Source organism: Petromyzon marinus, chromosome 4 (genome assembly GCF_048934315.1).
Source record: "Petromyzon marinus isolate PM22_M1 ecotype Great Lakes invasive population chromosome 4, UKy_Petmar_22M1.pri1.0, whole genome shotgun sequence".
In the NCBI taxonomy this organism is placed as follows: Eukaryota; Metazoa; Chordata; class Hyperoartia; order Petromyzontiformes; family Petromyzontidae; genus Petromyzon; species Petromyzon marinus.
The window spans coordinates 15,894,424-15,914,628 of NC_133670.1; the positions used below are offsets into that span (position 1 = coordinate 15,894,424).

Below are 20,205 nucleotides of genomic sequence, written 5' to 3' on the forward strand. Positions count from 1 at the left end.
CACGTGTGTGTGCGCATGTGTGTATGTATGTGGACTGGGTCATGTAGCCCGCATGCCCAGCCACCGCATTCCGAAACAGCTTTTGTTCGGCCGGATCGAGGGGGCTAAACAGGCGCGGCACGGGCTAGAGAAGAGATGGAGTGATGTGGTACAGGAGGACGTGGAGCTGAGTGGACTTGCCGATGACTGGTACCAGCGGTGTCAAGATCGGCCTCTGTGGAGGAGGCTCGTGAAGGACGCTACTGGGCAGTTTGAGGCAGTCGCCCTCCAACAACAATGGAGGGCGGAGGAGCGACGCTCACAACAACGAGCGGAGCGCCGGGTGGCTAAAGCACAGCAGGTTGGCACAGTAGGGGGCACAGGTGGTGCATCAGCCAGTCATCTCAGTCAGTCGACCCGTGGCACCTGGGTCTGCCCCGCGACCGCCTGCCAGCGGGCGTTCGACACTTCACGTGGCCTCAAGGTGCACATGACCTGGCACAAGCGTCGTGGTGACGTCACCGCCACTTAGTGGCGAATGGTGGTTGTTGTATGTATGTGAGCCATAGTGAACCTGGCGACTTCCGTTTGATTATTGCTCACGGCCAACATCGGTGAAAAATATCTGAACTGGTCCTGGGCCTCCACTAGCTCGACTCAGCCTTAAATGAGTACCTGGTGCAGTGTGTGTAAACCTCAGCTCTGTCGGAGACCGAGACGGCCGAGCGTGGTGCTAGCCAACCACCCCCTCTTGTGCCGTGTCGACCTTACTACAGTTCTCGCTAACAGCACTTTCCCCAACAGTCTGTCCAAGGCGAAATGGGGGGGACCTTCGCATTAGTCTTCCTGTGCTTGTGAATGAACGCGTGTGTTCTGTGCACGCGTGCGTCTGTGTGTCTGCGCGTCTCTCAACAGGTGTCGGATTATCCGGTGATCCTCTCCATAGAGAACCACTGCAGCGTGGCCCAGCAGGCGGTGTTGGCTCGGCACATGCAGTCGATCCTCGGGGACAAGCTGCTCACCGCCCCACTCGCTGGACTACCCAGCTCGCAGCTGCCCTCCCCAGAGGTAGCGCAACCAGGCCCTACTGGTGGCACGAAGGCAGTTCCACAATGTGGGACGTACAGGTTAGACTCTGTAAGACTCAGTCTCAGTCCTACAGAGTCTAGACCAGTCCTCGGCCTTGGGACTAGCCCGAGGACATTTTCTCAGGCCTCATCCTTCACATTGGCCTTAGTCCGATGACTTGGCGTAGGAGAGTGGTTCTAAACGTATTTGGTATGGTGATTCCCCAATCAATACCACTGGACCCACAGGCTAGAGTATGGGCAAACACAGACACAACACATGTGAAGATTCGCCATGTACTCTTTGGGTCTTTCGGTAAAGTCACGTAGATAGAAAAATTATAAAATAATAAAAAATCACGACGTTTCGATCACAACACAAGCAATCGTCTTCAGGTGAAAAAATACCGCAGGCGGACTGCTGAGGCAGGAAGAAATTTAACGAGAGAGCTACTGCAGCCAAAGGTTATATAGGTGTGAGATGGGTGCAACCCAAGGGTAAGTGGGCGGGGCTAGAGATGGAATTTGCAAGTCAATGTAAGATCGCAGAGCTAGGTATACCTCGGCTAATCATGTCTGCATTAACCACAATACCTGTGGTCAGAATGCAAACAAAAATAAAGGCGATCGGTATTACCTTGGTGTCGCGGCATCTCTTCAGAGAAGTGAGCGACTCGATCAAAACCTATGACAGTGGGAGGCCTCTTTCTATCGACGTGACTTTACCGAAAGACCCAAAGAGTATGAATTCCTGCAGTCACGAAAGCTTTAAATCAAGATTCGCCATGTAGCTTTAATAAACTGTTGGGGCAAGTTGCTGTTGGGGAGCAGCAATAAAGACCGAATGAGGCATGAGGGGGTGGTGTAACCAGGACCATGCCTGACTGCCTTTGTCTCCCCAATGCTGGTGTTTATACATGGTGTTCTAGGTACTCATTTAAGGCTGAGCCGACGTAAGGGAGGCCGAGGACAAAATATTTGTCACTGATGTTGGCCGGGACCGGGAATCGAACCCAGGTCTCTACGTTTGTCGTCCAGTGTGCTAACCAGGACTGCCATGCACAGACGTGTGTATGCACACTGAATCCAGAACATGACCCCCACATTACCTCGCCCTCCCCATTGTGCTTAAAAATATATATTTATTTATTTGAATCCTCTTAAGTAACCAGTTTCAATCGCGGGATGAGCCAGTGCAGGGATTACCCAGGGGGCATCACGGTGTTCACAAGCAATGAGGCACTCGGTGGATTAGAGATTTCATTTTCCAAGGGCTTTATGGAGGTCATTTGGTAATCCGCTGTCAGGGCTGTGTTGCAGGGCCATGGTGCTCACAGCTCTCGGTACAGTATTTGTTCGCGCAAAAGGATGTCCCACATTCATACAGGCAAGGGGGAGGGGGGAATATGCCGAATCGTGTAAGCGAGGGACGGTGGTGGACTGGTTAGCGTAACTGCATTCTGAGCCGAGAAATCCGAGCTCAATGTGCGAGCGAAGGCCCGCCCGCATCAGTGGCAATATCTGTACTGATATCGCCACTGACCAGCATGGTCAAGTATGGTGGTAAAAAAAACCATGATGACAGTGGGAGGCCTTCATCCAGTAGAGCATTGGTCAAAGGCTGTGCAGTACATTATTACGATATTATTTGTCGTCTGTGTGCAATGTACACTTTTTCTTGTCAATTAACTGTTGGAATAGGGCCTCATGGGGTTACTTGGCCATTCCTCACCATGCTGGTCCATACGCGCTGGTCAAGGTTGGGAGCATACACTCAGGTTCATAGACGGTACAGTGCAGTACGTAGAGTATTGTGATGAAATAGATTTAGTGTGCTGGCATCTGCTGCCAACCAGATAGCCACGTACTAGCCTATAACAACCATAAATGCACGTGGCTCACCCATCCAAAACTATCCAGGCTGAAAACTGCTTAGCTATCAATATCTGATGAGATCGGGCGCATTCCGGTGGAAATTCGGCCATAGTCAACTCCATCTTTTGATATGCGTGTAGTCAAATAATAATAATAATTATTATTATTATGCCGGTCAAAGCCTTCTGCGCCATGTGCCGTAATCAACCGAATCGGTTTTGCTCGCTTTAGCAGCCGCTTGCCTCCTGCCGGCCTCCAGTTAACGTGGCTAAACGGCGCTTGCGGGGGTGCGGGGTGGGGGCGTTCGGGGTTGGTCACGCGTGCGAGCAGCAGCTGCGGGGGAAGGTGCTGGTGAAGGGAAAGAGGCTGCCGGGCCCGTGGCCACGCGAGGCGGTGCCCGTCGCCAACGGGCACGACGAGAGCGGCGAGGTCAGCGACGAGGACGAGGCGGCCGAGATGGAGGACGAGAGCGTGCGCAACTGTGTGCGGCAGCGCGGCAAGGTGAGCCCCCGCGGCGGGGGGGGGGGGGGGGGCGGGGGGGGGGGTGTGAACCTCGGTAACGTTTTTTATTTTTTTTTGTCAGGGAATATATTTATTTGTATTGGAGGAATCCGATGAGCTATGAAGCTCTTTTTCACATATGTCCGGTCGGGGCGAATGTTGTTAAAACGTTACAACAAATTATACAAAATAAACACGATCGGCGTGCAAAGTATATGAAAGGTAAACACATCACTTACACAATTTGTTTTTTATCGTACCGGGCAAACTCCACTAAGGTATTAACTTGTTTTTGCGAAGCGGCCTGGCCACAAATGATCACTCAACGAAGTTGCTGCTCACGTGGACATTTATAGCAGCAAAATAACCTAAATAATTTCATCTTTCTGGAATGCACTGGAGCTATGTACTTTTAAAATCTTGTTTGGAAAGTAATTTCTTTAGAACTGCTTTTGTGTGTTTAGTTTATTTCCCCCCCCCCACACACCTCCAATTAGCATGGTTGGCTAGGTATGGTGCGAAAGAAGTCCAGACGTACATACTTACATACTTACGTACATACGTTATCGACGGTAATCACTGGTCGTTGGTTGTCCTTGTAAAAGAGTTGCTGAGCTAAGTGGACCCTTACCTGCCGAAATATAGTTTCTTGAATCTGAACATGTGAAATATTAGTCCAGTCTTAGTCTGTGGATTTCATTTAGAGAATTCTGTTAGTCCTTGTTTACTAAAGTAGCAACATGTTTAGTCGATTATTAGTTATTGTATGTTGGTTGAGTCAGTCTTAGTCATTGGCCAAAAGTGTTATCAACAAATTTTGATTTAAAGCTTTCGTGACTGCAGGGATTCATCTTCTGGGTTCTTTCGGTAAAGTCATGTAGAATTGGAATTAATAATGAAAATAATAATAACAGAATAAAATTCTCACGACGTTTCGTTCACAACACAAGTAGCCTTCCTCAGGTGAAGAAACAGGACTGTCCGGAAGACATTTAGTGCACAGATTTTTTAAAAGTGGAGTGCAACCTTGAGTTAATGTATTATTTCATTTATTAGTTGTGCAGAATGTGTGTGACGTGTCGTGGTGTACTTTATAACTGCTTACCTTAATCAATGTACATCCCTTGAGCATCCTACTGTTAAATGCTATCCAATGTTATAATAGAGCGTTTAATTTAAGAAATGTTTGAAGCTAAACACTGTTAATCGATGCGCATATATCGATTAACCCCAACTCGACACCAGTAATTGCATGCATTGTCACGATCTGAATCACAGATTGATCTCGTTTTTACCATCTCATTGGTTTTGTTTATCTTTGTTTCTGTTATATCATACAATTGCGTTAATTGCATTAGCTTCAATGCAACGTTAGAGTATACTTTTTTAATTCAAATTGTGAAAAATTGTATAGAGCGAGAATCGATCATTTCCATTTCGCATACGTTGCATGTCAACAGGTCACATGAACCCTGCAGCCACTAGAGATGTTACATTCACCATAATAGGGATAAAAAGATGCTTGTATCTACGTAGCCAACGACACCAAACGGCCAATTGAATTGATGCTCTGAGTTATGACAAAACATAGAGTTAGCCTCTAATCATTTGGGGTAAATGATTACAGGCTAACCACTCAACTGTTTGAGAATCCTCCTGTGAAGGTCTCACGGGATTTGATAATTTGGCGGTTTGGAATCCTTGAACTTGATGATTCTTAAGATACACCTGGGCGTTTGTTCATAAATCGTAAAGCAGAGGTGTTAGGGCTTTGGAAAATTCACAGGCTTAATATCCAGTGCAGTGAGTGTAAAATCATTTAATTTAACTTCACCTGCACCACCTCGTGTAAATCGGCTGGGAACGGCACCACCTCGAAGGATTTATGCCGACCTATTTCCCAGCCCAATCGTGCCTGGCGAGAGAATTTGTCGAGGGCGTTTGCATGTTAATCTAGTGGCAGCTCAAGATGCCGGCGGGATTTATTGTCTCTTCTTGGTTTGCAATCGCACAGTACCCTACAAACACAGCGTGCTTACATAACGTCCAGTCGAGTAAAAAAGCGACAAAAATAGCAGGTTAGCTACATTGCTCATGTGATGCACAATGGCTAATGATGTCAACTGCAACAAATAATTATCATTTCCAAAAGCAATGGATTATAGGCGTGTATTATCATCTATGCCTATAATCGATGTGTGTGTGCCTGTCATGTGTTCATGGTGTGTGTGGGGAGCAATGGTGCAGCGATTTGTGCATTGTATTACAATTCCATATGCCTGGGTCCATTTCCTGGCCACAGCTACCATCAATATAAAGTGCTTATTAGAATTTGTCCAGGGCCACCCATAGGTTGTCTAGAGCATAAAATGAGTACCTGGTCCGATGTATGAACATCGACACTGGAAAGTCAAAGGTGGCCGGGCATGCTGCTGGCAAAACCACTCCCTCTTGTGCCATGCCAGCCTTAGTAGAGGCTCGCTTACAGCTCTTGCCCTTCAGGACTTTTAGGACAAAGGTGAACTCCGTTGGTCCATGCTGCCCCAAGAGTATTTTTCTTTTCTCTGTGTGTTTGTGTATATACTAATGATTCTAAATTATGCTCCGAGTTCACGTGTAAGTGAATGTTCCTTTTAGCATTTATCATAAAAAGTTTTGATTATTTCATTTTCAAAAATGTGCTAATGTGTCCATCGCCAACAATGTGGCAGATTAGCAAAGGCAATGCGTCTCTTTGGTCTTTCATCGAGAAGTGAAACTGACCCCAACTCTTCCTCTCTTCCCCTCTTCCTCTTGTTGGCGACTCCTTCTCCTCCCACGTCGCGCATCGCCCCATCCCCACCCTGCTGGACCCATCGTCGCCGTCGCCGCAGAAGTGCAAGCAGAACCTGTCCATGGAGCTGTCCAATTGTGTGGTGTACTGCCGAAGCGTGCAGTTCCCAGGGTTCTCCCGCCCGCGTGATCAGGCCAGTGCCTGGGACATATCCTCCTTCACGGAAACCAAGGCTCGCAAGCTGCTCCGCGAGGACGGTGTGTGAAGCTGGGCAGCGGCACCGGAGCACTCCGGAGTCACGCGCGCGGACACCCAGAGACGCGCGTGGACACCCAGAGACGCGCGTGGACACCCAGAGACGCGTGCAGTGGGGACGCGTGCAGTCGGAGACTAGTGCGGAAGTGACGTGTTCTTTGGATATTCCCTCGAGGAATATATTAAAGGGGGGATATGTGCATCCAAAAACGTTATTGACAAGTAGTGTGGTAAAATAAAACCCACTTGGGAGGTCTTCATCCAGCAGTCAATTGGCAAATGGCTAACCATGCACTCATATGTACGTGTGTGTGTATGTGTCTATTTCATTTAGCAGGGAAATGGTCTTTGCACACAATGGCTAGAGTGTTAAAGTAAAATGAGAGTTGTGCTTGTCAGGAAGTGAGAGTTGAGCTTGTTAGAAAAGTGAGGGTGAGGTGGAGGTGGAGGAGGCAGCTCGTGGAAAGCCAGTGGCTATTAAGCTATTGCACTCAGTTGAGTGACCAGGTCAGCAGTGGTGTAAGTCGATCCACCATGTGTAAACGAGTAGCTTTTTCAGCTCTGTTACACCAGCCACTGTTATGCCACCGTGACGCCCAGCGAAAACTTCCACTCTCGCCTGCCAGTGAAGCAGCGCAATGAGCCAGCGGCCGGAGCGTTTGTTCCGCTCATCGCTTACAGGGTCCTATGTACCAATGACCAAAAACATCAACCATCCATCTGTCGCTGTTTTTTCACTCGGGGGGGCTTATTCTGAACAGGTGACCACTTATTAACACTACAAGGATGGCTCGGAGGTCAGAGTGCTGAGCTGACACTGCAGGAATTCTGGGCTTTTATCTGAACAGCTGCCCGCGATTAAATAGGCGGTCAGTTGATGGTTTTAGCCTGGTCTCCAATGACTGCACTAAAAAAAACCCCAATCTGTTACATTTTGTGAGTCTCTATTTTAGTCTTTTTAAGTCTTTAGGTCTCTATGTAAATCTACGTGTCTGGATGTACATGGGTCTTTTTAATTTGTTCTGTATTTATTTAACTCCAGAACACCGTATAAACAGAGACTTCCGATCTCATTGGGCTCTCGCTTGGCTATAAACGAAGGTCACCTTCCGCCATCAACCTAAATTCCACTGAGCCACGACGTGTGGTCACAATGTCCAGGTCGCGGGCTGAACGTTGGCGTTAGTTTGTGTGAACAGGATTCTTTTCCCCGTCATTTCCATTCACATTTCGTCCAACGTATTGCGAATAAGCCGATGGACGATGTCACACGGAGACGACGCATCGGCCAGTGCGGCATGAGCAAATCAAGGAGCATAAACCAGTCATCCTCACAGCAACGGCTTTTGCCTAACCATCAAACGAAGACGGTCACCGCATCGCGGGTTTTCGGATGCACTTCTGCGGCCGTCTGGAAGTCACTGCAGCTATGCACTTTTAAATATAGATTGAAAAAAAAAGATATTTCGAACTTTTTCTTTTGCTTTTAGTTCGTTGTCCTTCCCCTGCTCCTCCGATTAGCGCAGTTGGCTCCGTACGGTGCGGAGGACGTTCAACACGCACATACAAGTACGCTTATCGTTTTATGTTCCGCCGTGTTCACTGCCGCAGGCAACGAGTTTGTGCGTCACAACACCCTGCAGCTGAGCCGAGTCTACCCAGCCGGGCGTAGGACTGACTCCTCCAACTACAACCCGCAGGAGTTCTGGAACGTCGGCTGTCAGATTGGTGCGACGGCCGTGTATGACAACGACACCTGGCGGGATGCAGCGTCTCCTGTTGGAACGAGTCGTTTTGTGTAGAGCTGCAATTATCAGCGATTTAAATTATTTTTGTGTTAATCCGTTGATTATTGCTTCGATTATTTCGATTACAAAATAATGGTGCTATAAACGCAGTTCATCTGGGCAGGGATTCATAACATCATCACCGCCGTCATCGCTAATAATCATTGCCGTCATCACGCATCATCACGCATCATCACCACGTCACGCTAGGCATGCGTTGCGCTTCCAGTATTTTGGAAGCCGGATGTCGGGCATCTGCAGTAAAAAAAATAGTTGCTATTTAGCCGATTATTTAAAATGTATCTTATAATAAACACTTTATTGTTTGTTTCAACACTAATTTTAAGCAAAGCATCATGTAATTGTTAAAAGCACTTGAATAAAGAATGGAAGCAGTGAGACCTGATGAACAAAAATGTTTGTTCTCTACCGGGTGAAAGAGTTTAACAAGGTTTACTGTAGACAGGAGGGTTAAGGTGTAATTACGTCAGACAGAAATTAGTCACAATTATTGGTGTGTAGCCTCCATTTACATCGCCGTTGTGAGTGTGGTGCATTGATTCAATGTTCTAATTAACTTTCATGCCACACTTTGTATATTCATTTTTGGCTTGTTTTGTCAGGAAAGTTGATATGTTTTATTTTATCAAAATACTGATAACAGGAAAGTAATACTCCTTTTACATCTTTGCTAATTAGTTCGCACATACAATTATTGAACGTGCCAAAATAAACTATATGTAATTCTGAGTTTTTATAAATATAGTAATATTCCTCATAAGCATCTAAAAATAATCCACACCTCTGTAACGTGGTGTGCTGATGCTGCCAAAGTGTAACTGTTCACATAATGAACTTGCAATCCAGAGATCAAGTATCTTAAATCCTCTTCTTGTCCACCCAGAAGTTTAAATTGGTTAACCACAGTCAGTTGTAAAGCATGGTCGGGTAAAGTGTGGGTACGTCCACCTCATCCAATACCCTCTAGCAGAAGCCCTTCCGCCAGCAAGCAATTTCAGGGCTGCACCGTCACCTGTAACGTTTTGCACTCCAATTTGGCTCCTCCTTGGTTTGTGTTCCGTCTCAAGTGTCCCCACAATGGCGCTGAATTTCCCAGACGGTAATTTTTAAACGTAACCATATTGACAATAATCAGCGTATACTATCGGCTAACAATAATAATCTGCATTCTTGTGACGTGCTGAACTTTGACCTGGATGTGTCTCGGCTTCCGCCCCCGCCTCGACAGTGGCATTAAACTTCCAGACAGCGGGAGACGAGATGGACCTGCACGATGGGCACTTTCGGCAGAACGGCGGCTGCGGCTACGTGCTGAAGCCCGCCTTTTTGTGTGATCCCACCACGGCCTTCCAGCCGGAGAACCCACAGCCCGGCATCGGCCTGCACACCGTGAGGCTCACCATCAAGGTGGGGCACACCACCTCGTCACCTTTGGCTTGTCCTTGTGTGCCTTGCTTTAATCTCCGGGGCTCCCAGTTGCCGAGGAAAGTGTTTTATTTTTATTTTGTTTTCTTCAATGACTGTATATTCATGTTTATCACAGGTGCTGAGCACAGGACCAAAGGCCTAAAAGATCAAACAGCCAGCAACAAGCAGCATAATGGACTGTTTAATAGATATAAGTTAATAGAGGCACTAAAAAATAACTTGGGGAAACAAGACTATAGGAGGGAATTCCCAAGTGTGAGGAAAGAAGCAGAAAGGGAAGTGTTGTGACCTACACTATAGTGGTTGAATATAGTATGGAGGAGACGAAAGTCCATCTAGGAGACAGAGTAGACTGGGTACAGAGTGAATTTGTGCTCTCAGACATCGCCGGTGGTTGAATGTATTCAATATGGGTTTGAAATTCATTTGTGCAGGAGAGGCCCAAGTCTTTTAAAAAATATATATATAAATTCTTGAGTAAAGAAAAATAATAGAGAAAATTGACGTCATACAACGAGAGAGTGCAAGCGTTGCTACCTGAAGAGCACGCGGTAGACAGATGAACACAAGGGCACGGGTTCACGGTTGTGACAGTCTACCAATTGCTCTGCTAGTGATGAATCTTGTAAAAATAAATTACATTGCATGGATTAACTGATTGCATCAGTTGAGGCTGTGTTTGAAATATACGCTGGTAATAGACTTCGGGGGGCTAATCCCTGTTAGCCCAAACCATTTGCTGCCATCTGCTGCCTGTGCTATCGATGTCATTTCATAAGATGAAGACATTTCCATTCGGAAACTTGGCACCCAGTAGTAACATTAGGCTGTGTTTGACAGTTCACTCTCAACAATTACTTTTGATGTGCCGTTAATTTTCTCGTATGCACACTAGGTGGAGCACTTCCTCACATGCTTTGCGATAGAGTTGTTCACTACATGGGGAAAAAAACATCGAAATAGAGTATATTTTAGTTTTTATCATTGAAAAGGCAAGTTAAGTCAAAACAAATGTTATGACTTTTTTGTGCAGTTGAGACCATCAACTCACTTCACTAAGAATATTATTTAGTAATGGGTACTTGCCCTTACTCGAAATGAAGGCTTCAATGGTTTGGGCCCAGTTCTGAGCCTCTGAAGAGCAAAATGTCAGACATCATGTGAACAAAATTTTGATTTATTATTTTATTGTTTCCCTTCTACGTGACTTTACCGAAAGAACCAAGAATATAATATCATGCTGAACACACGAGAGCGTAACCTGAACACACATGGAAGAGCGTAACCTGAAAACACATTGAAGAGCTGTGCAGCATAACAGTGAAAGCCCACGCGGTAGTCGTTGACTTTCCATGTACAGGGAGCGGATTTTGTCGTCGAACCGATGTCAACAGCTTTCGATAACAAGGAAGATCTGTCTCGGTGTCCTCTGTGGTCATCCATTCATTGTTCGTGAATAATTATCAAATGCTGCCGGCTTCGGCTGCGGAATATGAACAGACTTTAAATGTTCATAATTTTGCCGGCGGCTTGCTATTCACATACTGTTCAGTGTGAGCAACACATTTCGCGGGGGACGTGATTCGAGAATTTAACAGGAAATTCTTAAAGGCAGAAGTCAGTGACAAAACCAATGAAAAAACGCAACTCTACCACGTATCAACGCTCTTTTGTTCCAAGAATATTCCTGGAAAAGAGTTTGAGATTCAGTGAGGCTTTACTGGATAGGTAGATATATACATAAATGAAGGGCACAGTCATAAAAACATATTGGAACAGTCTACACTTCACCATCAGGCATGGCTTCCAATGTCAAATGGCCTTTGCTGGGCTGGTGGGTTGAATGGGATGTGCAAAGCATAAAATAATGTTGTTGCCATGGAGAGACACGAGTTAAGTTTGGCTGCGGGATTGCTGAGAAAATTGGCGTGTGAGGTTGGACTACTGTTCGAGTGGCGAGCGATGTGCAGTATAGCCCGGCACTTTTAATAATTTTCGTTTTAAAGCCTCGTATAGCAGAGACTTGACCGGTGCCTCCGTGAGCGTTTATCCGAAGTGCCCATGTGGACCCGCAGGTGATCAGCGGGCAGCAGCTGCCCAAGGTTCCACACAGCAACAAGGGCTCCATCATCGACCCGCTGGTGCGCGTGGAGGTGCACGGCGTGCCGCTCGACAACGCCCGCTACGAGACCAAGTACATCGACAACAACGGTGGCCGCTGCGTAGGGCACGGGGGACAAAGCAGCTGTTACTTTTTTTTATTAAAGTCGATGCATTTTTGCCGGTATCAGTTGCCTCCTTATCACCTTTCTATCACTGTTACCATGAGTTCTGCGCAAACTTTACTCCTTGATTGCTCCACTCATTTTGAGGACTTGGCCTACCTACCAGACAGCCTGTTTCGTCTCGTTCATGCTGTGTTCAAACACCACACTGCAGGCCAAACCGTTTTTTCTTCATTTTCCTCATACCGCTCGATTTTTGATTCCCTCCCACCGTCTTTTTGCCAAAGTTCTCATAACCTTGCTCGACTCCTGCAATGTATTAACTCCGATCTATTTTACCCTTCAACAGCGCTCTTTTCTGCCGGCTGTTTGGCGTTTGAGGCTTTTAAGGCCTGCGCTCCGTAACCACGATGGGACTTCCTTCCCAGTATTGATTTGCCATCTTAATAAACTTCTGCTCGCCATTCCTCCCCCCCGCACCACGACGCCTCCCCGGCTCGCAGGATTTAACCCGCAGTGGAACGAGATCCTGAGCTTCAACATCAACGTCCCCGAGGTGGCTCTGCTGCGCTTTGTGGTGGAGGACCATGACACGGCAACCCCCAATGATTTTGTGGCGCAGTACTCGATCGCCTTCAGCAGCCTACGCCAAGGTGAGCCCTCCTCACGAGGCGCGTTCACGCCTCCACTTTGCTGCTGGTGGTGGTGGCGATGATGGTGGTGGTGATGGTGGCGGTCGTGGGGATGCCGTGGGTGGGGAGAACGACAAATCCCTGGGTCACGTTTCCAGCCTCGAGCGACACAAGCCGGTGGATAAATAGAATCACTGGAACGTGGAGCAGGCGGCTCGCTTGTGTAATCCACAGCCTTTAACAATGAACCGATTTTAAAAGTGATGTTTACGCTCGCGACACATGCGTTCAATTGTGCGTGCAAGCATCGGTTATTTTCATTCGTATACATGTTCTACGGTAATTGCTTTACGTGACCCCTCCAGCCACTAGAGGTGTTACTCTTCACTACAATGTAAATGTAAAAAAAATATTGCACAAAATCGTAACCATAAATTGTGACAGATAGGTATTTGTTTAAACCTCAGGCTGTCAAATGGTTTGGTGTGAATGCAGCACTGGCGCATCGTAGATCGCCTCTGTATTATAATCACTCATGAGGCCTCATACGTGTTTGCTGAAAGTGGAAAACCCATCCCCTCTTGATGTAGGAGCCACACGCCTCAGCCCCACCCCCTCCATTTCCCCACAGTCGTGTTTCTCACAGCTTCCGTTCGCATTTCCAGGACTGACGATGCACGCCCCGGCTGACCGCGCGTGCGTGTGTGTGCCGCCATCGCAGGTTACCGCCACATCCCTCTGCTGTCGCGTGATGGGACGCGCGTGGAGCCCTCGTCCCTCTTCATCCACGTGAAGATTGCCAATGTCACGTAACGTCGCAGACAGGCGGGCAGACTGGCAAGGCGACCGGCAGCCCCAGCGGGGCAGAGTGCGACTCGTGAGAGCGACGTTCGTGTCGAGCGCTGTCGGCGTGCGTTTGTCCCTCGCCTCGCGCCCCCCCCCCCCTCCCCAGTGTGTCGGCGTTCCGTTTAAGTGTGCGGTCGGTTCGACCGTCAGATAACGATGAGCGAGGTGTGGCGGTGCTCGTTCAGAAATAGAAGATAGTGGAGTCTGAGTTGTGTTTAGTTAAACAAAAAAATCCACCGGTTTATAGATTTTTTGTTTATTTCGTTGGATGTTTGTTTTGTTTCTGTCTCGTGCTCTGCTGTGAGGCCACATGCATTCCCGGCTGAAGTGCTAACAACCATAGTGATCCAATTGCACTCTCCGTTTTTGTACATCACAGCATACGTGTTTTGAAGCTGCTGCATTCAATAAGCATTGTGGTGATATTTATGAAAGATAACTGCAAATACGCGTTCTTAATGTATTTATCCATATGCAATAAAAAAAAGTTCTCACTATAGTATATATAGACAGTTGGGGCAAGGGCTGTTAACAAGCACTTATTTAGGATGCAACAATGCATGTTACCAGGTTGTCACTTATGGTTCAGTCGATGGAGGGGAGGCCCAGTACCGGCTGAGATCTTCACCACTGATGTTAGCCATGGATATGAATCAAAGTCGGATACCCGGTTTGTAACGCAGTGTGCTAATCGTATTGCACCACCACCCACGTATATTAATAGTTCATTACATTCAGACATTTTACAATGATGCAGAAGTCTTATCAGATCGCTCCTCGTGTTTTGTATTGTTTGTAAATATGGACCGATATTCGTGGCCAACACAGCTCGTTAAATAGTCCAGTGTGATGCACGTGTTTGTTGCGTTTTAGTTCCCTGTTTTTATAGCCCATGGTTTTATAGATAAAAAATTTCATTCCAGTTTTTTTTTTTACTTCCGTTGAATCCCTTGTCAAATGTGACGTTCAACAGCTCTATGTAAAAGAGATCATCGTTGTTATGCTTAGTGCATGAATGTACCTGATATTTTAGTGCATGAATGTACCTGATATTTTAGCTATTAACCACGTCTCATTGCAGTGACTACCTCCTGACATGAGATGGTCAAAGGTATTCAAGAACGGATTGTCAAACGTGCACACAGACTAACGCTGCCTTATTTTTAATAAACCCGAAAAACGATGCACAGTGCACATTTTTAAGCATGCCATTTGTATATCATAATGATGCTTTTCAGTGAGCCAGATAATTTTGATGTTTTTTTTGTAATTTACCTCCAATTTTCCCTCAATTGCTGCATCCGGTAATGTGACGAAGCTTCCATCCACATCTTTTGCAGAGCAATGCAGCCCTTTGTGTTTCAGAAGGGCTCACAGAAGTGGATATCGCAGAGCTACCTCCGAGATCAACATATTTCCACCCCCCATAGCACGTTCCCGCCCAGTTCATCGTATGAGAGAGTAAATGTCCGTCGGATGACAGTCAAACCAATATTTTAAATCTGTAGGTTGAATTTTATCAAAACTGAATGTCATATTTTTTGTTTAATTATATTATTGGTGGCTGGGCTGACGCGATCAAATCACTACACTGGAGAAGCTCGTTTGATTACAGGCAACTGCCTGGAATCACAAACATAGGATCTTGGCGATGCGAGGTCAACGATCTGACCTGTCACATTGTTTTAAAGTGACCTCTCGTTCTCTAAACTTTTGACAACTCATATGCGAGATAGAGGTATTGCATGTTATTCAGGGGATAACGAAATGTCGTTCAATCGGTAGATATCGATTCTATTCTTGGGTCTTTCGGTAAAGTCACAGATACCTGGCAGCCTTTTGATTGGTGAAAAACCAACCACCATCGGGTTGGCTGCCCACCACTTACATTAACATTGGCTGTTGACATTTGGGCTACGCCCATTTCAAACCCTTATAAACAGTTTGCCTTGGAAGCTAAGCCCCCTTTTTCTGAAGACGACCGCTTGTGTTGTGATCGCAACGTCATAGTTTTTTGTTATTTTTTGTTGTTTTCTTTGAAACTATCTACGTGACTTTACCGAAAGACCCAAGAATATGAATTCCTGCAGTCGCGAAAGCTTTAAGTCAAGATTTAGATATCGATTATGTAAAGTTCACGATACACGTAGAATTGCATGTGAGAGTTTTTCGATTCTTATACGATGTATGTAATGGGTTCACGTGACCCCTCCAGTCACTTGTTGCCACTAACTTCACATTTAATCGATCAACTATTGAATTGTTACACCCATATTTGATCTCACGTGAACTTTGAATGTGTGAACTTTGTAAATTGAAAAGTCACTGTGAAAGCAGGACGTAGTGTTTGTACCTAAAAATCGACCACTTGTCGGCATTAAACGTTATTTCAATCATCTGTGTAACATGGAGCAGCTGTGTGCGAACACGTGGGGTGTGTTTTATGTACTGTGTCCGATGAGTTAACCGCTGCCCTCGTTGACACAGTAAGGTCTGAATGCTAACTGTGTTCCTCTCCCCAATGTGTTTCCGAGTTATACTGAGTGCTGTTTAGCGTGCTACACAACGTTTTGCTTTTTCGTGAACTACAGAAACTCCAGGATGTGGAGCGAAATGTCAGACGTGTCGAATACGCGGTGCAGCCCAAAAACACAACAGAGAGCTTTACATCAAACCCACAAAAACGTGTCGTTAACTAGTTACGTTTAATGCGTAACAAAGTTGATGTCCTTAAACCAAAACTCATCCTGCTTGTGCGCAGGATAACAATTACATATCCTCAATATTTTAGCGAATTAATGCGTTTTGGAAGTTGTAAATAATTTTTACTTGCAATAAGCTATTAGTGACATCATAGTTAACATCATATACAACTGTGAAAACCGGGGAGTGGAACTGATGTTTGGGTATGGTTGTGTGGTTAACCCAAAACTGTTGAACCAGCTATGTTGCAATCTGTGCAAAGCGGTCTCAAAAGTATCAGTTCCGGCTAACCGTTTACTAAAATCCAGTTAAAAATGTTCAAATGTGCATATATGATCAAAAATAGCTATGCAATACACGTTACGCAATGCACATTGTGCAATGTGTATTGTTTTGGTTGCTTATGGTGTGTTCATTATTGTCTTTGTTCAGTGGTTTTGTGCTTGCGTTAAATACATACACCATAATCGAACAAAGCATGAGCCATTGCAGAGCGTTTTATCAAATTGACTTGAATTCCTCATTTAATATTTATGTAAGAGGTAGCCCTGCAGTTATTCACTAAAAATCAAATCTTATTGTGAAATATGGAGAGAAAATTAATTTGATCTAATCGTCAAAATTGGGAGCTCGAGGCCTGTATCTCTGTGTGCCTAGCCAATTCTCCGTGTGTTGAGTGAGTGCCAAACTTGGTACACAAATTGTTTCACTGACGGACTCCACTGCATATGTATGTTGAACTGTTTCCGCACTGTATGTAGCCAACCATGGAAATCGGAGGTCCACTCCAATGATTGCGGTCCCGGCTATCAGACAGTTCCTCAGTGCTGGTCAAGCTATCAGCGCAATATATCATTTAAACTTTTCCTGTTTCAGGTTGTGAGAGCCTCCACTACAACTCCAATGGAGTTTGAGCGAGTGGTGAAAGACGGAGTCTCAAGATAAGGGTCATGCATTGGAATGTTTCAATTTAAAATTAATTAGTTTGTGTGTGGTTTCATCCTTACTATGTCTCAAGCGTAGAATATCCAGCCCTGCCATTGCTTCCATTTTCCATTGGGGGATATTTAAGGGAGACCAAGAGTGAAAAGAAAGTGAAGTACAAATGGAAAACAAAGCACTAACCAATGATTACACCACCATCAGACGAAGGTCAAGAGGTCATCATGGCAAATGCTGCAGATGCCACCACACCTTGCCATCACTTCCTGCTGATAGTCTCCATTCAACCTCTACGGTCTGCTCTTATAGCATTCAATCCAAGTCTTCCTGAACCCAGGTCTTCTTCATCTTGATCGCCAACCTGTGGAAAGCCAGTCCAACACCTGTCTCAGTAAATAACACCAAAATACAGTATAACCAAAACTTATCAACCAGTTTAAATCGGTAGCATGCGGTGTTATGCCCGGTCATGTGACGCACCATCTGACCATATCAGTCTTCGTCCTCATAGATAGTCCAAGGGCCCAGACAAAATTTATTTTCCAACGTGCCTTTCAACAGGTGATAACTTCGTTCAATTTTATCGTTCCGGCCACATAACTTAGCAGCGCTGGACATGCTGCCATCTCGGGTGAGACCAAACTCTGCTCTGGCGCCTGGAGAATGCGCGGGGGCAGTTGGACCAGGCGCGCAACCCGCTGGGCGCGAAGGCCCTTTTAAGGCGCTCGGGGCTCCGTGGCCCCCCGCTTCATACCCGGGTACCCTCCCTCCATCCCTCTCCCCGCCCTTCGTTTTTCCCTCCCTGCCTCCCTCCCTCGACCCCACCGCCGTTGCAGCTGTGAAACCACGCCAGCATCGGGATCATCCGCAAGGCACACGGCGCAAACCCAAGTTTTGAAGGGGAGAGGGAACACCTCGCTTTCAATGTGGCACCGGCCGAGTGCGCACGGACAGACATCGGCACGGGGGTGGCCGTATATTTTGTCCGCCGTGATTGCTGAGCGTGACCTTGAAGCGCGGCTCGAGGTGGAACGCGACACGTGCGCTCAGAAAGGTTTCACGGCGTCAAATCTCCCGACCGTGTCCCCAAGAGACACCGCGGCCGGGTTACGTCTCTACCGAAGGGTTATCTCTCTGTCTCTCTTGCGTGGGAGGACATCTCATCTCAAATGGGCTTATCGCTTTATTTTAATCCACTGTTTACTGGTAACGGCTACAACACTTGGCAGGCAGTGATCTTTGTGGCTCACCAGCTGAGTGTCGGGAGCAAACGAGAGCCGCAGCAGCAGCAGCAGGGATAGTGAACACGATGGGGTCAATGATTAATCAGCAGCTGCTGAGAGGAGCTGGTCAGTTAGGGCTGTTGCATCGATCTTCTCACGGGTACCACGTGTGGGAAGAGTTTAGTTTTCTCCACAACCCTCAACTTTGGCTCTGTGAGTTTAGGTGAAGTGTGGGAGAGTCCTGAACCCTGTAAGTTAAAATGCAAGCGTCACGTTTATGAAGTTAATGGCACGTGGCTTAAAGCACCACCACAGCAGGGGTTTATTGTCGGTTTCACTGCAAGTTTGAACGGGGTTTATGAGCCAGTTTTTTTGGGTGGTTTTAAATATTAAGTTGGGTAAAATATAAAAGCGATCTAAAATAATGCACAGCCCTTTGTCGATCCATTTCTGGATCAAAGTCTCCCCACGACGTGTCGGAAATCACAAAAGTGATATGACCATGCTTCACCAGGCTGGTGAGTACGAACTGTTATACAAAAAAGAAGAATATCATCAGCCATGATCTATCCACTGCTGGATGAAGGTCTCTCCAAGCTGTCGTCATTTCTGAATATATTCACTTCCAAAAATCGCTACAACTTATTCCAAATGTACAGAAATAAAAGGTATTATTCAATTGTGATACAGGGAAAATAACACATCAAATATATTAACTCCATCATTTACTCGCAGCTCCCAATATGTTGATCTATAACACGAAAAACCCAATGCAGCGACGTTACACAGTGGGTAGGAGCAGTGACGCAGTAATGAACACGTAGCTGTGAATTCGGCAAGTTTGATCAACGGCCACAGTTAATATAATCAGTGCTGGCGATATACAAATCGATCATGGCCACCTCCCTTGACTAACTCGAACAGACCAGCATGGTGAAGTCTGATTTTTTTTTTAAAAAAAGCCCTTTCTGGACCGACACGGCGTGGAATAGAGGCCTCCATCCAGCAGTGGATTGACAAAGGGCTGCCAATCACCGCACAGAAGAATTCGCGCACGCAAATGCCCTGTGTTCTCTGCACATTCCCTCGACGTTTCGAGTTCTTTCCGCGCTCACGCGCACCGGAACCATAAACCAATCGATCATCAACATCGATTCTCAGGCTCACGATATAAACACGTCAAATCGTGCGCGCGGCGATCGATATTCTTAGACCCGTGCGTGCGTTTCGTGTGACGGGGACGACGCGACACCTGCAGCCCCGCAAGGATCCCGCTGCATTCGCCAATAAATGTTTATCGATTCTTGAATGCCATCGGAAACATCAAACACGACAATTCATCGAATTGCCGCGCGGTAAGTGTTGGAGAGTGGGTTGTTACACCTCTGCCGAAGGGCCACACAGCGACAGGGCTGCCATAAATAGCCTCGCCATGTACAGGTAGGAGGAGGAGGGCATGGGGTGACAGATTTATTTTTTTAAACCAGTGGTGGGGCGGGGGGCGAATGGAGGGGAGGTTGTGGAAGGCAGGTGGGGGGGGGGGGGTGACCGCTGCGTGCTTTCAGGTGTTGATTAGCGGCGCTTCGCCTCCAACTCAATTAGGACTTCGGGGGTGTCTTTGGGCTGCGCGCTGCCGGTTGAGGGGGCACGGACAGACGGGCGTGCGTGGAGAACACGGCCTGTGCGCGCGTCACCTTTCGCAAGAAAGAGTCCTTCGTCCTCTACAGCGTGGGTTTTCACTCGGAGAAAGGGACTGCGGACGCCGTGGGCTTCGCGAGAAGTTTGGTTGCGTCCACGTAGGGGTGTTCTTTTTTGCTGAATTCGCACAGACAGCGGCTGTCTCCTTCCCCACCCCCCCACCAGCGCCAACCCTACCCCCCACCCACCGCAGGCACACTCCGCTCCCAAGACTTCCCTCATTCCCCTCTCTTCACTCCTCTCTTCACGC

The 20,205-nt window shown here is 46.8% G+C and overlaps 1 protein-coding gene and 1 long non-coding RNA gene across 6 annotated transcripts in view; one reads left to right on the forward strand and one right to left on the reverse strand.

Annotated features, from left to right (window-relative positions):
- Positions 1-15,785, forward strand: part of LOC116938622 (1-phosphatidylinositol 4,5-bisphosphate phosphodiesterase delta-4-like) — a 41,036-nt gene extending 25,251 nt beyond the window's left edge. For all 5 annotated transcript variants that reach the window (XM_076058297.1, XM_076058292.1, XM_076058296.1 and 2 more), the window contains exons 8-15: positions 895-1,047; positions 3,252-3,422; positions 6,296-6,452; positions 8,062-8,178; positions 9,487-9,665; positions 11,762-11,897; positions 12,415-12,564; positions 13,265-15,785. In XM_076058297.1, coding sequence (XP_075914412.1) covers positions 895-1,047; positions 3,252-3,422; positions 6,296-6,452; positions 8,062-8,178; positions 9,487-9,665; positions 11,762-11,897; positions 12,415-12,564; positions 13,265-13,356 — 1,155 coding nt within the window. In that variant the 3' untranslated portion in view covers positions 13,357-15,785. The remainder of the gene's footprint in view (positions 1-894; positions 1,048-3,251; positions 3,423-6,295; positions 6,453-8,061; positions 8,179-9,486; positions 9,666-11,761; positions 11,898-12,414; positions 12,565-13,264) is intronic.
- LOC142908095 (uncharacterized) lies at positions 14,537-19,738 on the reverse strand. Its single transcript, XR_012931589.1, has 2 exons — positions 17,515-19,738; positions 14,537-17,395 (listed from the first exon to the last, which is right to left on the reverse strand). It is a non-coding gene; the product is annotated as an uncharacterized LOC142908095 (long non-coding RNA).
- Positions 19,739-20,205: the final 467 nt, after the last annotated feature.